The sequence below is a fragment of the Hyla sarda genome, chromosome 4 (genome assembly GCF_029499605.1).
Source record: "Hyla sarda isolate aHylSar1 chromosome 4, aHylSar1.hap1, whole genome shotgun sequence".
NCBI lineage: Eukaryota > Metazoa > Chordata > Amphibia > Anura > Hylidae > Hyla > Hyla sarda.
This window is the reverse complement of record NC_079192.1, coordinates 33,888,035-33,906,419: the sequence shown is the minus strand read 5'-3', so window position 1 is coordinate 33,906,419 and position 18,385 is coordinate 33,888,035. Positions and strand designations below refer to the sequence as shown.

Below are 18,385 nucleotides of genomic sequence, written 5' to 3'. Positions count from 1 at the left end.
TAATCTCCCTATATCTCCTCCTATTACTCCATATAACCTCTCCTATATCTCCTTCTATTACTCCATATAACCCCCCTATATCTCCTCCTATTACTCCATATAACCTCTCTATATCTCCTCCTATTACTCCATATAGCCTCCCTATATCTCCTCCTATTACTCCATATAACCCCCCTATATCTCCTCCTATTACTCCATATAACCTCCCTATATCTCCTCCTATTACTCCATATAACTTCTCCCTATATCTCCTCCTATTACTCCATATAACCTCAGTATATCTCCCCCTATTACTCCATGTAACCCCCCTATATCTCCTCCTATTACTCCATATAACCTCCCTATATCTCCTCCTATTACTCCATATAACTTCTCCCTATATCTCCTCCTATTACTCCATATAACCTCTCCTATATCTCCCCCTATTACTCCATATAACCTCCCTATAGCTCCTCCTATTACTCCTTATAACCTTCCTATATCTCCTCCTATTACTTCATATAACCTCCCTATATCTCCTCCTATTACTCCATATAACCCCCCTATATCTCCTCCTATTACTCCATATAACCTCCCTATATCTCCTCCTATTACTCCTTATAACCCCCCTATAGCTCCTCCTATTACTCTTTATAACCTCCCTATATCTCCTCCTATTACTCCATATAACCTCCTATATCTCCTCCTATTACTCCATATAACCTCTCCTATATCTCCTCCTATTACTCCATATAACCTCCCTATAGCTCCTCCTATTACTCCTTATAACCTCCCTATATCTCCTCCTATTACTCCTTATAACCTCCCTATATCTCCTCCTATTACTCCATATAACCTCCCTATAGCTCCTCCTATTACTCCATATAACCTCTCCTATATTTCCTCCTATTACTCCATATAACCTCTCCTATATCTCCTCCTATTACTCCATATAACATCCCCTATATCTCCTCCTATTACTCCATATAACCTCTCCTATATCTCCTCCTGTTACTCCATATAACCTCCCTATATCTCCTCCTATTACTCCATATAATCTCCCTATATCTCCTCCTATTACTCCATATAACCTCCCTATATCTCCTCCTATTACTCCATATAACCTCTCCTATATCTCCTCCTATTACTCCATATAACCTCCCTATATCTCCTCCAATTACTCCATATAACCTCCCCATATCTCCTCCTATTACTCCATATAACCTCCCTATATCTCCTCCTATTACTCCATATAACCTCCCTATATCTCCTCCTATTATTCCATATAACCTCTCCTATATCTCCTCCTATTACTCCATATAACCTCCCTCTATATCTCCTCCTATTACTCCATATAACCTCCCTATTTCTCCTCCTATTACTCCATATAACCTCTTCTATATCTACTCCTATTACTCCATATAACCTCCCTATATCTCCTCCTATTATTCCATATAACCACTCCTATATCTCCTCCTATTACTCCATATAACCTCTCCTATATCTCCTCCTATTACTCCATATAACCTCCCTATATCTCCTCCTATTACTCCATATAACCTCCCCTATATCTCCTCCTATTACTCTATATAACCTCCCTATATCTCCTCCTATTACTCCATATAACCTCCCCTATATCTCCTCCTATTACTCTATATAACCTCCCTATATCTCCTCCTATTACTCCATATAACCTCTCCTATATCTCCTCCTATTACTCCATATAACCTTCCTATATCTCCTCCTATTACTCCATATAACCTCCCTCTATATCTCCTCCTATTACTCCATATAACCTCCCTATTTCTCCTCCTATTACTCCATATAACCTCTTCTATATCTACTCCTATTACTCCATATAACCTCCCTATATCTCCTCCTATTATTCCATATAACCACTCCTATATCTCCTCCTATTACTCCATATAACCTCCTCTATATCTCCTCCTATTACTCCATATAACCTCTCCTATATCTCCTCCTATTACTCCATATAACCTCCCTATATCTCCTCCTATTACTCCATATAACCTCTCCTATATCTCCTCCTATTACTCCATATAACCTCCCTATATCTCCTCCTATTACTCCATATAACCTCCCCTATATCTCCTCCTATTACTCCATATAACCTCCCTATATCTCCTCCTATTACTCCATATAACCTCCCCTATATCTCCTCCTATTACTCCATATAACCTCCCTATATATCCTCCTATTACTCCATATAACCTCCCTATATCTCCTCCTATTACTCCATATAACCTCCCTATATCTCCTCCTATTACTCCATATAACCTCTCCTATATCTCCTCCTATTACTCCATATAACCTCCCTATATCTCCTCCTATTACTCCATATAACCTCCTCTATATCTCCTCCTATTACTCCATATAACCTCTCCTATATCTCCTCCTATTACTCCATATAACCTCTCCTATATCTCCTCCTATTACTCCATTTAACCTCCCTATATCTCCTCCTATTACTCCATATAACCTCTCCTATATCTCCTCCTGTTACTCCATTTAACCTCTCTATATCTCCTCCTATTACTCCATATAACCTCTCCTATATCTCCTCCTATTACTCCATATAACCTTCCTATATCTCCTCCTATTACTCCATATAACCTCCCCCTAATATGTGTGATATCATTTATCTTTTCTTTTAGTTTTTCATCATCATCCTCATTATATTCATTGCGGAAATTACAGGAGCTGTAGTAGTTCTGGCGTTTTCTTCTTTGGTAAGAGCCTGCTTTACACTTCTGTGCCGCAGAGCTTGCACTCTTATAAATCTGTAGAACACTCTGATAATATTCAGGGAATCAGTGGAGCATTCATGTTTATTTCAATGAGGAGATAGTTCACTGATGTTAGTGAGGCCCATCATATCCAGGGAGTGGATACATCATACACATACAGCTGGTCATACACATGATTGGCACAACATGGCTGAAAGTATTGTTTGTATGAACTCTTGTGAAAGCTACATGGCAGGTTAGGTACACAGTGGCAAATTATGGCGGATTATTCTAGAAAACAATCATTCACAGTGTCCATTGTCTTGTGTGTATGGCCTCCCTACGATCACTGTCCAATCTCACCAAAATCAATGGGTTTGGCCAACGTTTAGCTACTGTTATATTATAGAATAGCCAAAGACATCGTGAAGAAAAATGCTTGTAAAACATTAAGCGTGGAGTGTAACCTGTGCTATTTCTTTTTTCAGTCTCACATCTTCATAGAATACCTTGGTAGTGTAGCGGTGAAATATCTCAAGAATGAATATGGAGGGGCCAATGAACTAACTACGGTGTGGAACACAACAATGAAAGAGGTAGAGTGATGACCCCACTGTGTAACCCCGTACAGCCACATATGATACCCATTTGCTGACAACCAGTGAATCTGCTGGACTGCATTGGGTTTAACAAATACCTCCAGGGCTGTCCTGTGTGATCATCTGTTAAAGGAGTAGTCTCGTGGAGAAAAACTTTTCCCCTATCCGAATGATAGCAGATAACTTTTAGATCTCAGGGTGGTCCCCCCGCGATCTCCTGTATGGAGCCCCCGCTCTCCCCCAGAGCGACACGTCACAAACCCTGTCCGAAGCGGGGGCCGTCACGCCCCCCTCCATATATCTCTATGGGAGAGCCGAATATAGCCGAATGGCTCTTCCATAGAGTTAAATGGAGGTGGCGTGGCAGCCTCCATATCAGGCAGGGGTCGTGATGCGTTTTTCTTCACAAGATTACTCCTGTACATGCCCAAGCAATAACTTAAAGGGGTACTCCGGTGGAAAACATTTTTTTTTTTTTTAAATGAACTGATGCCAGCTAAATAAACAGATTTGTAAATGACTTTTATTAAAAAATCTTTATACTTCCGGTACTTTTTAGCGTCTGAATCTAGAGAGGAAATTCTTTTCTTTTTTAATTTCTTTTTTGTCTTGTCCACAGTGCTCTCTGCTGACACCTGATGCCCGTATCAGGAACTGTCCAGAGCAAAAGAAAATCCCAATAGCAAACCTATCCTGCTCTGGACAGTTCCTGACACGGACAGAGGTGTCAGCATAGAGCACTGTGGACAAGACAAAAAAGAAATTCAAAAAGAAAAGAACTTCCTCTGTAACATACAGCTGCTAAAAAGTACTGGAAGGGTAAAGATTTTTTAATAGAAGTCATTTACAAATCTGTTTATCTTTCTGGCACCAGTTGATTTAAAAAAAAAAAAAAATCCACCGGAGTACCCCTTTAATGATTACATAAGTCTTTCAATATATATCTATATAATTTGTAACCTTAGAACACCTTCGGAACTTTACTTATGTTGAGCTATTTCATAAATGCCACTTGTGAGTGGTATTGCACTGATATAGAATATACTTTACTTATGCTGTCAGGAGAATGTCCTAACTAATGTCTTTAGTCTGTATGTGTTTAAAAAAAATCAATAAATAGATATTTAAAAAATATATATAATTTTAATGTTTACTTTTGGGCAAACTAAAATAGTAAAATAAAAAATAAATAAAAAAAACTCTACATTAAAAAATATACATTATTATAATAAACAGAAGTAATAAAAATACATAATATATATGCCCTTAAGTGTTCCAATCACAACAAATAAAGTGTTTAAAGAGCTAAGAAACAAAAAAATAAACAAACACAAAATACAATAGTAGAATGGCATGTCTTTTGTTTAGAACATTTAGTTTATAAAAAAATATATATACACCGATATGAGGCTTCTTTTCATGAATTATGCACTTATTCATGAAGATCAGTATTATAGTAGGTATATTGTTGTACATAGGAGCAGTATTATAGTAGTTATATTCTTGTATATAGGAGCAGTATTATAGTAGTTATATTCTTGTATATAGGAGCAGTATTATAGTAGTTATATTCTTGTATAAAGGAGCAGTATTATAGTAGTTATATTCTTGTATATAGTAGCAGTATTATAGTAGTTATATTCTTGTATATAGGAGCAGTATTATAGTAGTTATATTCTTGTATATAGGAGCAGTATTATAGTAGTTATATTCTTGTATATAGGAGGCAGTATTATAGTAGTTATATTCTTGTATATAGGAGCAGTATTATAGAAGTTATATTCTTGTATATAGGAACAGTATTATAGTAGTTATATTCTTGTATATAGGAGGCAGTATTATAGTAGTTATATTCTTGTATATAGGAGCAGTATTATAGTAGTTATATTCTTGTATATAGGAGCAGTATTATAGTAGTTATATTCTTGTATATAGGAGCAGTATTATAGTTGAAATTGTATACTTACCGTAATTTCTCTTTCTTCGAGACAGAAGGCAGCACAGAAGGAATAGGCCTGGCCTCTTTTATTCTTCCTAGGACCGCCCACCTAAAAAAAACTCCACAATAGTCAGCCAATGGCATGACAGCATACCTTATAATTAGTCACATCTCATACATTCAAACTGTGTAAATAACTAGACTCTTTTCTCTGATGCTTAATTGATTTTATTGGGTGGGTTATATGTGCTGCCTTCTGTCTCGAAGAAAGAGAAATTACGGTAAGTATACAATTTCAACTTTCTTCTTCGACTTCCGGCAGCACAGAAGGAATTCTCGCTAGCTTAGAGAACAGGGGTAGGGTTTATTGCTGAAATACTGCAGATAGTACCCCAGTGCTAAAGGCTGGATTCTCTGCTTGAAGATTAAGCCTGTAATGGTTGACAAAGGTGGAGGAGGTTGACCACGAGGCTGCATTGCATATATCTGTCAACGGTACTTGTGCTCTCTCCGCCCAAGAAGTAGCAGTGGCTCTGGTGGAATGAGCTCTGATTTGAAAGGGGGGTTCTTTGTTTTCCAACCTATAACACTCCAGTATTACTGACTTCAGCCATCTCGCCAAGGTGTCTTTAGCCGCTTTCTTTCCCTTCCTCATTCCAGAAAATTGAATAAATAGATTTTCATCAATTCTGAAAGATTTCACTCTTTGTAAATACACTAGCAGAGCAGATCTGACATCCAACGAGGAAGATTCGGATGGTAGAAAGGTAGGAAGGAAGATCTCTCTATTGATGTTCTCCATTGAAGCTACTTTTGGGATAAAAGATGGAATTGTACGGAGAAGAACTCCCCCCGGAGTGAACTTGGTGTAAGGGGGATATGCCGACAAGGCCTGCAATTCACCTAGTCTTTTAGCCGACGTGATGGCGACCAAAAAAAGAACCTTGTAGGATAGCCACTTTATTTCCGCTTCCTGTAATGGTTCAAAGGGAGGCAGGGAAAGTCTGGACAGCACTAGAGATAGGTCCCATGCAGAAACCGGAGGTTTTACTGTAGGTCTTAGATTCTTCAAAGCTTTGAAAAACCTAGCAATAAGGGGTTGTCCCATAAATTCTCCATCAGTATAAGCGTTGATGGCTGTGACATGAACACGAAGAGTATTAGGCTTCAAGCCCTTTAGAAATCCCTCTTGTAGAAACTGTAAAATAACAGATACAGAGATCTCTGTCAGCCCCTTCTCTTCTCTCCAGGAGCTAAACTTTTTCCAGAGCTTCGCATACAATAAGTTAGTAGAAGGTCTTCTAGCTGCTAGTAAGGTCTCTATTACTTCATCTGATAACCCTCTCTGTCTGAATTTTTCCCTCTCAAAATCCAGAGAGTCAGATGTAATCTGTCGAGATGTTGGTGATATAATCCGTTCTGCAGGAGGAGATCCTTTTCTAGCGGTAACTTCCAATATTCTCCCCTCGAGAGACGAAATAATAGAGGAAACCAGGCCCTCCGGGGCCAAAAGGGTGCGATTAGTAGAGCTGCCGGCTCGTCTATGATGATCTTGTTCAGAATCTTGTTGATTAATGGAATTGGAGGGAAGAGATAAACAAAGAGGTCTTTCCAGCTCATGGTGAAGGCATCCAGATGATCTGGAAGGTCTGTGCAATATCTTGAGCAAAACTTCAGAACCTTCTTGTTGCGTCTCGTGGCCATCAAGTCCCATACAGGTAACCCCCATTTGCGGGTTATCTGAGCAAAATACTTGGGATTCAGTTCCCATTCGTTGGGATCTAACTTCCGTCGGCTTAACCAGTCGGCTTGATAATTTAGAGACCCTTTTATGTGAGTCGCCATCAGAGAGATGCGATGATGTTCTGCCCAGGACATTATCCTGCTGCATTCTTTTTGTAGAGCTGTAGATCTTGTCCCCCCTTCTTTTTGGATGTAATACACCGAGACCAGATTGTCTGACTGGATCAGAACTGACGCGTTTGAAATCTGTGGAGAGAAATGCATTATGGCTAACCGGATCGCTTTCAGTTCTCTTAGGTTGGATGATAAATGAGACTCTTCTCTTGACCAAACTCCTTGAATCCATTGGGTTCCGAGGTGGGCCCCCCAACCCCATCTGGAGGCATCTGTAGTTATCACCACAGGGTTCTGAGGTTTGAAACTTTTCCCCATATTCAAGTTGTTCTTCTGCAGCCACCAACGTAACTTCAGTCGGGTGTGCCCTGACAATGAGATGGTGGAGTCCAGAGAATTGGGAACTCTGTCCCAAACTGTAAGGATTTCCCTCTGTAAATCCCTCATGTGTGCCCTGGCATAAGGCACTGCGTCTATTGCTGCAGTCATTAAACCCAGTGTCTGCATCGCTCTCCTGATGGATGTAGAGGGAGACTTTATCAGAGTCTTTACTTGAAAGATGATTTTGTCCTGTTTCTCCGCCGGAAGAAAGACTTTCTGACATACTGAATTGATTATCATGCCTAGGAAACGTTTTGTTTTTGTTGGTGAAAGTTCTGATTTCTGGGGATTGAGAATAAACCCAAGCCTGTTCAAGAGATTCAGAGCTGTCTGTAAGTGTTGTAGGAGGAGTTCCTGGGTGGTTGCAACAAGCAACCAATCGTCTAAATATGGTATTATTTGTATTCCTTGTAGTCTTAGGGTAGCTACGACTGTAACTGCGATCTTTGTAAATACCCTTGGGGCCGAAGTCAGGCCAAAGGGCATGGCCCGAAACTGGAAGTGGTGAATTCTTTGGTCTAGGAACACAGCAACTCTCAGAAATTTTCTGGATTTTTCTTCTATGGGGACATGCAAATAAGCGTCCATTAAGTCCAATGAAACCATCCAGTCGTGAGGCTGAATTAGATGAGTAGCGGACCTTACATTTTCCATGCGAAATTTTTCCTTTGCTAAATAGCGATTTAGGTATCGCAGATCTATGATTAATCTCCATTTGCCGTTTGATTTTGGAACGGGGAAGACGTGTGAGTAGACTCCGTAACCTTGCTGTTCTGGTGGAACAGGTTCTAGGGCTCTTTTGTTTAGAAAATCTCTGAGAAGAAGCTGAACAATTGAATTCGCTCTGTTGACGATGAACCTCTCGGGGGGTATCGACACAAAATTTAGACTGTAACCTTCTGCAATAATTCTTAGCACCCACTTGTCTGTAGTCATCTCCAGCCAGGCTGGAAAGAAATTCAGCAGCCTTGCTCCTACTGAACCTGACCCGAGGTAGTCAGAATTCTGTTTTTGGTTGCTTTTGATCCGGCTGTCTTCTCCTATTTTCTTGGAATCTTTTATTGTATCTTCTTTCTTGATACGGTCTTCTTTTAAAACCAGTCTTGCGAAATCTAAAGGGCTGGAACTGCTTCCGCTGTCTGGCGAAGGGAAACGCCAGAGCCTTCTCTCCTTTCTCTGCTTCCAGGATACTTTCCAGTTGTGATCCTACTAGAAAACCAGCTTCAAACGGTAGTGCACAGAAGTTAACTTTAGATGAGGCATCGCCTGGCCATGGCTTAAGGTAGATAGCCCTTCTGGCTGAATTTAATACTGCAAGGTTCTTCGCACATATTCTTGTCACGTCTAGGGGGAGATCACATGCGAAATCCGCCGCAGTCTTTAATGTATCAATTTCCTCCAAGAGATCAATTCTAGAAATACCCTCCTGAATATTTCTTCCAAGTTGGCTCAGCCAGACTCGAATAGCCCGGGTTACAGGTACAGAAGCAAGGGATGCTTTCATTAAAGCAGCTGTATTACAGTAGGCACGTTTTATCAGAATATCTGTCTTCTTATCCATAGGATCCAACTTATATACTGCTCTAAATCTAGAACCTAATTCCAGCCTACTGTCTGGTTTTTTAAATTCTTTCTCCACTATAGTTTTTAAGACTGGATGACCTGTCAAAACTTCAGAAGGTTTTTTGGGGAAATAGAAGAGACTCTCCTTATCTTCCCTGAACTTTTGCTTTGAAGATTCCATAATATCTTTTACTGCTCTAATTAATTTTCCCGCATTCTCCTTCTTGAAAAGAAAAAAATCTTCTGTAATAATCTCTTCAGAATCTGAGGAGTCAGACTGAGCTGAAGCGTTTTCTGATGAGGAAGAAGCAGAGGGTTCTGCTTTACGTTCTTCTTTCTTATTTTTCAGACTGACTCCTGAGCTAGAACTAAACTCAGACTTGAACCAAGAAAAAAAGCTTCTTGCATCCTCAAGGAAGGCAGAGGTTTCTTGTGGTTCAGTACATCTTTTACAAACTGTAGAAACTGAGCCTGATGGCAACGGATGAAGACAACTGATGCATAAAGACTTCCGTTTACTCGAAGATGGAGTCAAATGAGATCTGCATATTTCACATAAATCTCCAGATAATTCATCCGGCAGGGGCTGCTGGCAAGAGACACACTCCCTGTGTTTAGTCTTCATCTTCTTTTTCTTAGAGGAGGCGGGGCTTGACATCTAAAAATGTAATAGTACATAATATGAGCAACAGTCCGCACATAAGATCAGAGCGCTCAGCCCTGGCTACTGAGGAGCAGGTCATACCTTTGGAGCAGAGAAATCCGGCTGCCTGCACAGAAAGGCAAGGCACCGCCGTCTCTGCTCCGTTTAAATGCGCTTACCCGCCCGCAAACCAGAGACACGTCACATCCGGTTGCTCCACATCCGCTTCCGGTCTCTGCTGACTGCGCCTGATGCGCGTACTGCCATTCACAAGATGGCGCCCAAACCGGAAGTCCCATAGACGTCCATGCAAATGCCGGGATCGCACGTGAGACGCCTGGTATCCGCGGGAATGGACTGTATGACTGCCGACAATGGGGGAACCGTCACCCCAAGGCAGAACACCTCCTTTTTCACCATACCAGTGATAAGAAGGGAGAAACTTGCAGAAATCTAAAAAGACCTCCTCATATAACCCGGGTTTCCCGCATGGGTCAAAAGGGACTGCAAGACACCAGGTAGGCCAGGGTTACCCACATTGGCCCTCAGATCTGACTGGTGACACTGGTGTAATACAAAACATCAAGGGAATAACATCTAAAATAAAAAAGAAAATATGATTAATGGTGGGCAAAGGTGAATTAACACCTCTGTTATGAAGAAAAGAGGACAGAAAAAAACACAGTTTGAATGTATGAGATGTGACTAATTATAAGGTATGCTGTCATGCCATTGGCTGACTATTGTGGAGTTTTTTTTAGGTGGGCGGTCCTAGGAAGAATAAAAGAGGCCAGGCCTATTCCTTCTGTGCTGCCGGAAGTCGAAGAAGAAAGTAGTTATATTCTTGTATATAGGAGGCAGTATTATAGTAGTTATATTCTTGTACAAAGGAGCAGTATTATAGTAGTTATATTCTTGTACATAGGAGGCAGTATTATAGTAGTTAAATTCTTGTATATAGGAGGCAGTATTATAGTAGTTGTATTCTTGTATATAGGGGGCAGTATTATAGTAGTTATATTCTTTTATATAGGAGGCAATAATATAGTAGTTATATTCTTGTATATAGGAGGCAGTATTATAGTAGATGTATTCTTGTATATAGGGGACAGTATTATAGTAGTTATATTCTTGTACATAGGAGACAGTATTATAGTAGTTATATTCTTGTACATAGGAGCAGTATTATAGTAGTTCTATTCTTGAACATAGGAGCAGTATTATAGTAGTTATATTCTTGTATATAGGAGCAGTATTATAGTAGTTTTATTCTTGTACATAGGAGCAGTATTATAGTAGTTCTATTCTTGTACATAGGAGCAGTATTATAGTAGTTCTATTCTTGTACATAGGAGGCAGTATTATAGTAGTTATATTCTTGTACATAGGAGACAGTATTATAGTAGTTCTATTCTTGTACATAGGAGCAGTATTATAGTAGTTATATTCTTGTACATAGGAGGCAGTATTATAGTAGTTATATTCTTGTATAGAGGAGCAGTATTATAGTAGTTATATACTTGTATATAGGAGCAGTATTATAATAGTTATATTTTTGTATATAGGAGCAGTATTATAGTAGTTATATTTTTGTATATAGGAGCAGTATTATAGTAGTTATATTCTTGTATATAGGAGCAGTATTATAATAGTTATATTTTTGTATATAGGAGCAGTATTATAGTAGTTATATTCTTGTATATAGGAGGCAGTGTTATAGTAGTTATATTCTTGTATATAGGATCAGTTTTATAGTAGTTATATTCTTGTACATAGGAGCAGTATTATAGTAGTTATATTCTTGTATATAGGAGCAGTATTATAGTAGTTATATTCTTGTATATAGGAGACAATATTATAGTAGTTATATTCTTGTACATAGGCAGCAGTATTATAGTAGTTATATTCTTGTACATAGAGGGCAGTATTATTGTAGTTAAATTCGTGTATATAGGAGTCAGTATTATAGTAGTTATATTCTTGTACATAGGAGCAGTATTATAGTATTTATATACTTGTTCATAGGAGGTAGCATTATAGAAGTTATATTCTTGTATATAGGAGGCAGTATGATAGTAGTTATATTCTTGTATATAGGAGCAGTATTATAGTAGTTATATTCTTGTACATAGAGGGCAGTATTATAGTAGTTATATTCTTGTATATAGGAGCAGTATTATAGTAGTTATATTCTTGTACATAGAGGGCAGTATTATAGTAGTTATATTGCTGTACATAAGAGGTAGCATTATAGAAGTTATATTCTTATATATAGGAGGCAGTATTATGGTAGTTATGTTTGTAATGAAGAGAGGAGCACCAGGCACTGTCTACTTGGCTATAAGTCAGATATTCCTGTCCGGACTATCCGGGGTGTGTAACCTGCTGCACTAGGTGCTGTGGGGAGCGTCTACGTCTGTTATAGAGCAAAGTCTTTCATACAATGGCAATGTAGAAATGAAGATAGACGGACGACTCACCCAGGTAGCAAAATTTTCTTCTTTATTCAGAGCTTGCAGCTTAAAATAACAGCAGGTTCAGGGGGGTCTGTCAGCAGGAACGCAGGGCTGTGGAGTGCAACGACCGTATCGCTTCGGACTGAAGCTTCTTCCGGCCTCCAACCAAAGGTTGGAGGCCGGAAGAAGCTTCAGTCCGAAGCGATACGGTCGTTGCACTCCACAGCCCTGCGTTCCTGCTGACAGACCCCCCTGAACCTGCTGTTATTTTAAGCTGCAAGCTCTGAATAAAGAAGAAAATTTTGCTACCTGGGTGAGTCGTCCGTCTATCTTCATTTCTACATTGCCATATTATGGTAGTTATATTCTTGTATATAGGATGCAGTATTATAGTAGTTATATTCTTGTATATAGGATGCAGTATTATAGTAGTTATATTCTTGTACATAGGAGGCAGTATTATAGTAGTTATATTCTTACAAAGTCCAAAGTGTTAGGCACAGCTCACTCGTACGCCCTTTCTGCGTCTCGGACGAGACTGAACCACAACTCATATAATAATATAACGAATGAAGAGATGTCCAGCGTAGATTCCAAGCAATACGAAATAATTTATTCAGCAGTAACACGACATGATGACAGGTAGGTGACGCATTTGAGCCACAATCTGCGGCCTTAGTCATACATCTGCGACATATATTACAGAATGATAAAAAACCACTTATCTTTTCTGCTAATTACAGCCAAAATTTTAGACAAATTTGTCAGATAGTGGAAAAATATCTGCCAATGGTAGCGAATGATAGTCATTATATAAAAATATTTGAAAATGGATATAAATGTATTTCGAAAAAAGCAAAAACCATTGGGCAGTATATTTCTCCCAGTCTTTATAGTTCAACAGAAAAGAAAAAATCTACCTGGTTAAAAGTGAAAGGAAATTATAAATGTGGACACCTGAAATGTATTTGTTGTACAATTATGAAAAATAGGAAAACTTTTTTCTCCACTACAACAAAAGAAACATTTAACATGTCTGGATACATAAATTGTAACACTAATAACGTGGTGTATCTAATGACATGTGAACTATACCAAGTCCAATATGTTGGGTGTACCACGAATCCCCTGAAGGCGAGGATCAGAAAACACCTGTCTGATATTCCTCATTTTCAATCTAGACATCTATCCATGGTAAGTAGACATTGTGCTGAAAACCATGAGGGGGATTTCTCCGGTCTTAGCCTTCAGGGAATAGAAAGAGTTGCCCATACAATTAGGGGTGGAAATATTAAACAAAAACTACTGGATAGGGAAGTTTACTAGATAATAAAATTACAAACCAGGTACCCCCAAGGTCTGAATCAAAGACAAGATGTAATATTACATTATTAAAATTATGACTCTCTATATATATTGCGAATTTAATACTTAAAATATCTAATATTTAGAATATATAGATAACCAAATAGAATTTATATCGCTTTATGCTCTTTATATCACATATTGAATATTATCTAATTATTTAGGATTAAACTATCGTTACCAATATGTGATCTTGCTTATATGAGGAAAATCCAGATATATAATTCGCAACATTAATATATATGAGTCTGTTTCAGTATTCCGTATATTTTCATTCTTCTTCCCACTTCTCTAAGACATGGTGTTTGTCGTATAAAATTTAGCAAATTACTGTATTGTATATACTTGATAAATATTTTCATATGAAATTGCTATTTTTGTAAGCTATATAGTGACCATTAAATATTGGTTCATGGTTAATTTACAGACACCATTATCTAATCTGCACATGAGAACTTTTTATAATTGTGAATCCCATCTAATATGGTTTTTTTTGTAATATTTGTAATTTTTAGCATGTGTTCGCACAAACCATGCGTTTTTATCTCACATCACAATTGTACGGGGGATGAGTGGGTTAACTTCCAGCAGAGGGTTAACCCGGAGGGTGATTGCACTCACCGGGTACACCCTTTCTGCTGGATAGAACCCCGCATCTCTCCCTTATAAAAGAGATTCATTTATATTGTATTGTTGTATGACTAAGGCCGCAGATTGTGGCTGAAACGCGTCACCTACCTGTCATCATGTCATGTTACTGCTGAATAAACAATTTCGTATTGCTTGGAATCTGCGCTGGACATCTCTTCATTCTTTATATAGTTATATTCTTGTACACAGAGGGCAGTATTATTGTAGCTATATTCGTGTATATGGGAGGCAGTATTATAGTAGTTATATTCTTGTACATAGGAGCAGTATTATAGTAGTTATATTCTTGTATATAGGAGCAGTATTATAGTAGTTATATATCGAGGAGAAGAAGGTGAAAAGACCGCACTCACCCACTGTACTCGCTGGTAGATTGCAGATTTATTCAGAATGCAAAAAACAATTCCATATGGTGGAGGACGTGGAGGGGAAAAAAAAGCCAAACGGACTAGTTTCGCGCCAGCCGGCGCTTTCTCTGACTGGGCTACATCAGCTGGCAGGAAGGGGAGGGAATTTCAAACGCCAAAGCTGATGACGTGGGAGTATGCAAAAAAATGAAAGAGAATAAACACCTGGGCATATATTCTAAATAATTATCAAAGATTGAAAAAAAGGAAAAAAGGGGGGAGAAAACAAGGACAAGAAAAACAGGGGCGTGCTGGAAGGAATACTAATGCGAATTTATAAAAAAACGCTAAGATCTTGCCGGTCGTTCAGTCCCATTCCTTCTAATGCCTTGCTGCGCATGATCCAGCGCTCTTCGCAACGAAGTAAAGTCCTGTGTCGGTCTATTCCAGGTGAGTTTGTTTTAACCTTTTCGATGCCAAAAAATCGCATGGTGTCTGCTTCTCCTTTATGGGCTGATCTCATATGCTCAATTAACCTGGCACAACCGTGCCCCGTGTGAATGGATCTGAGGTGTTCGCGGAATCGTATCCTTAAGGGTCTAATAGTAGACCCTATATAGAAACACATACACGGGCAGACGATAGCATAAACGACATAGTCCGTACGGCAGCACATAAAATCCCTTATTCTGACATCTGTGCTTCCTAAAGTAAAGAATTTTCCTGGCAGGAGATATTTGCAATGAGGGCAATTGCCACATTTGTGGTTGCCCAGGGGAACGGTGGAGGATAACCAGTCTTTTTCTCTCCGAGCTGGGGGTAAAGCGCTGCGTACCAATAGATTGTTAATACTTTTACTTTTTCGAAAGGAGACAAGAGGTTTTTTAACTGCTGCATCCTTGAAAACCGGATCGTTTTCAATAAGGAACCAGTTATTTTTTATTACTTGCTTGATGGTTTCAGCTAGCACATTATACTTAAAAGAAAAAACGAAACGTGGGCGATCAGGGGTAGTTGCAGATTTTTTCTTCCTTTTATATGTTTTTTTCACTAGATCCAGTCTGGGAATAGCAGTGGCTTTTTTCAGAGCTTTATCAAGTTCATGAGGGGGGTAACCTCTTTTTAAAAATCTATTATATAGATCTTTTGCTTGTGCCAAAAAATCCTCGTCTCTTTTATTAATTTTACGTAGTCTCAATCTAACTCAGGAAAATTTAGACGAAGCAACTTTAAGTGCTTTGACAAAAGGACTAAACTTCTGTATTCCATCTGATTTCGATCCAGTTGAATTTGAAATTGATCTTTATAAAAACATAAGAAAAATGAATCTTTTTCGTTTTTTTAAGAAAGACCCTACTCTTGTCCAGCCGACGCCCAAAAAAAACACCTCAGCAATAGTAAAAGAAAAAATCGGAAAATTGGGATTTTTTGCACAAAATACTCCTATGGATATAGACTGGGAAGGAGTGGCTTTACTAATGAGCTTAACAGAAGAGGACGAGGGTGAACCACATGAAGAACCTAAAAAATCATTTTTTTCAGGAGGTGTAAAATCAGTGTTTAATCCACCTATTCAATATGGCAGTAGCCTTGATATTTTTTCAAAACAAGTTCTAAAACAAATGAGAGCATTAATATACCCAAAATCAATTCCTAATCTACCTGCAGAAGAAATATTAGCTCTCAAAAATCTCCAAAAAAGAGAAGATCTAGTGATTAAAAAGCCGGATAAAGGCCAGAATGTGGTCATCATGTCAAAAGAATATTACTTGTATGAAGCTCACAGACAATTACAAGATACTGCAACATATACTTTGTTAAAGTCTGACCCTACGCCTAAAATCAGTAATAAAATTAAAAACCTTCTGAGAAAATATACCGAAAATGGCTTTCTTAAAAAACGCGATGCCGAAAAATTATTACCCATGCATCCAATCAATCCTAAATGGTATTTTCTTCCTAAAACACATAAAAATCTTGAGAAACCTCCGGGCAGGCCCATTGTGGCCGGAATAGGAGGTATCACGGAGCCACTGTCTCAATATATAGAGTGGTTGTTACACCCTCTTTTAGTAGACATCCCTTCATATGTCAAGGATACGGACGACCTGTTGTTGTCATTGGAAACGCTCAACTGGCAAGATTCCTATAAATTGACATCAATCGATGTGGAAAGCTTATATACACGAATTCCTCAGGATACTGGTGTTCTAGCTGTCCAAGAATTTTTGGAAAACGCCGGGAAAGAGAATATTTTCGTGTCCTTTGTCTGTGAAGCTCTAACCCTCATTCTCCAGAATAATTGCTTCGTTTTTCAAGATCAATGGTATGCCCAATGCACGGGCACGGCCATGGGGACACCCGTGGCATGTTCTTTCGCCATAATTTTTTTGGCCATTTTCGAAAAATTATACATACTCAATAATACAAATCCCTTTCTTTCCAACATAATAAAATATTACCGTTATGTGGACGATATTCTGATTGTTTGGGACAGCACCCCGGATAGATTTGACGATTTTGTAAATCACATAAGCAATAACAAAATGAACATGAGATTCACTAAAAAATTCAGCGAATCCTCCATGGAATTTTTGGATGTCATGCTCACAGTGGAAAATGGGCATTTTTTTACACTAGGCTATCGAAAACCCACTGCCTCCAGTAACTTGTTACATTATAACAGTTTTCATCCCGCTCATACTAAACAAGCCCTCCCGTATAGCCAGTTTTTGAGACTACGGAAAATTAATAAAAGAGACGAGGATTTTTTGGCACAAGCAAAAGATCTATATATAGATTTTTAAAAAGAGGTTACCCCCCTCATGAACTTGATAAAGCTCTGAAAAAAGCCACTGCTATTCCCAGACTGGATCTAGTGAAAAAAACATATAAAAGGAAGAAAAAATCTGCAACTACCCCTGATCGCCCACGTTTCGTTTTTTCTTTTAAGTATAATGTGCTAGCTGAAACCATCAAGCAAGTAATAAAAAATAACTGGTTCCTTATTGAAAACGATCCGGTTTTCAAGGATGCAGCAGTTAAAAAACCTCTTGTCTCCTTTCGAAAAAGTAAAAGTATTAACAATCTATTGGTACGCAGCGCTTTACCCCCAGCTCGGAGAGAAAAAGACTGGTTATCCTCCACCGTTCCCCTGGGCAACCACAAATGTGGCAATTGCCCTCATTGCAAATATCTCCTGCCAGGAAAATTCTTTACTTTAGGAAGCACAGATGTCAGAATAAGGGATTTTATGTGCTGCCGTACGGACTATGTCGTTTATGCTATCGTCTGCCCGTGTATGTGTTTCTATATAGGGTCTACTATTAGACCCTTAAGGATACGATTCCGCGAACACCTCAGATCCATTCACACGGGGCACGGTTGTGCCAGGTTAATTGAGCATATGAGATCAGCCCATAAAGGAGAAGCAGACACCATGCGATTTTTTGGCATCGAAAGGGTTAAAACAAACTCACCTGGAATAGACCGACACAGGACTTTACTTCGTTGCGAAGAGCGCTGGATCATGCGCAGCAAGGCATTAGAAGGAATGGGACTGAACGACCGGCAAGATCTTAGCGTTTTTTTATAAATTCGCATTAGTATTCCTTCCAGCACGCCCCTGTTTTTCTTGTCCTTGTTTTCTCCCCCCTTTTTTCCTTTTTTTCAATCTTTGATAATTATTTAGAATATATGCCCAGGTGTTTATTCTCTTTCATTTTTTTGCATACTCCCACGTCATCAGCTTTGGCGTTTGAAATTCCCTCCCCTTCCTGCCAGCTGATGTAGCCCAGTCAGAGAAAGCGCCGGCTGGCGCGAAACTAGTCCGTTTGGCTTTTTTTTCCCCTCCACGTC

At 38.8% G+C, this 18,385-nt stretch overlaps 1 protein-coding gene across 3 annotated transcripts in view; it reads left to right on the top strand.

Moving 5' to 3' along the window:
* Positions 1-18,385, top strand: part of LOC130366772 (tetraspanin-1-like) — a 52,095-nt gene that overhangs the window by 29,700 nt on the left and 4,010 nt on the right. For all 3 annotated transcript variants that reach the window (XM_056569125.1, XM_056569124.1, XM_056569126.1), the window contains exons 4-5: positions 2,655-2,729; positions 3,215-3,322. In XM_056569125.1, coding sequence (XP_056425100.1) covers positions 2,655-2,729; positions 3,215-3,322 — 183 coding nt within the window. The remainder of the gene's footprint in view (positions 1-2,654; positions 2,730-3,214; positions 3,323-18,385) is intronic.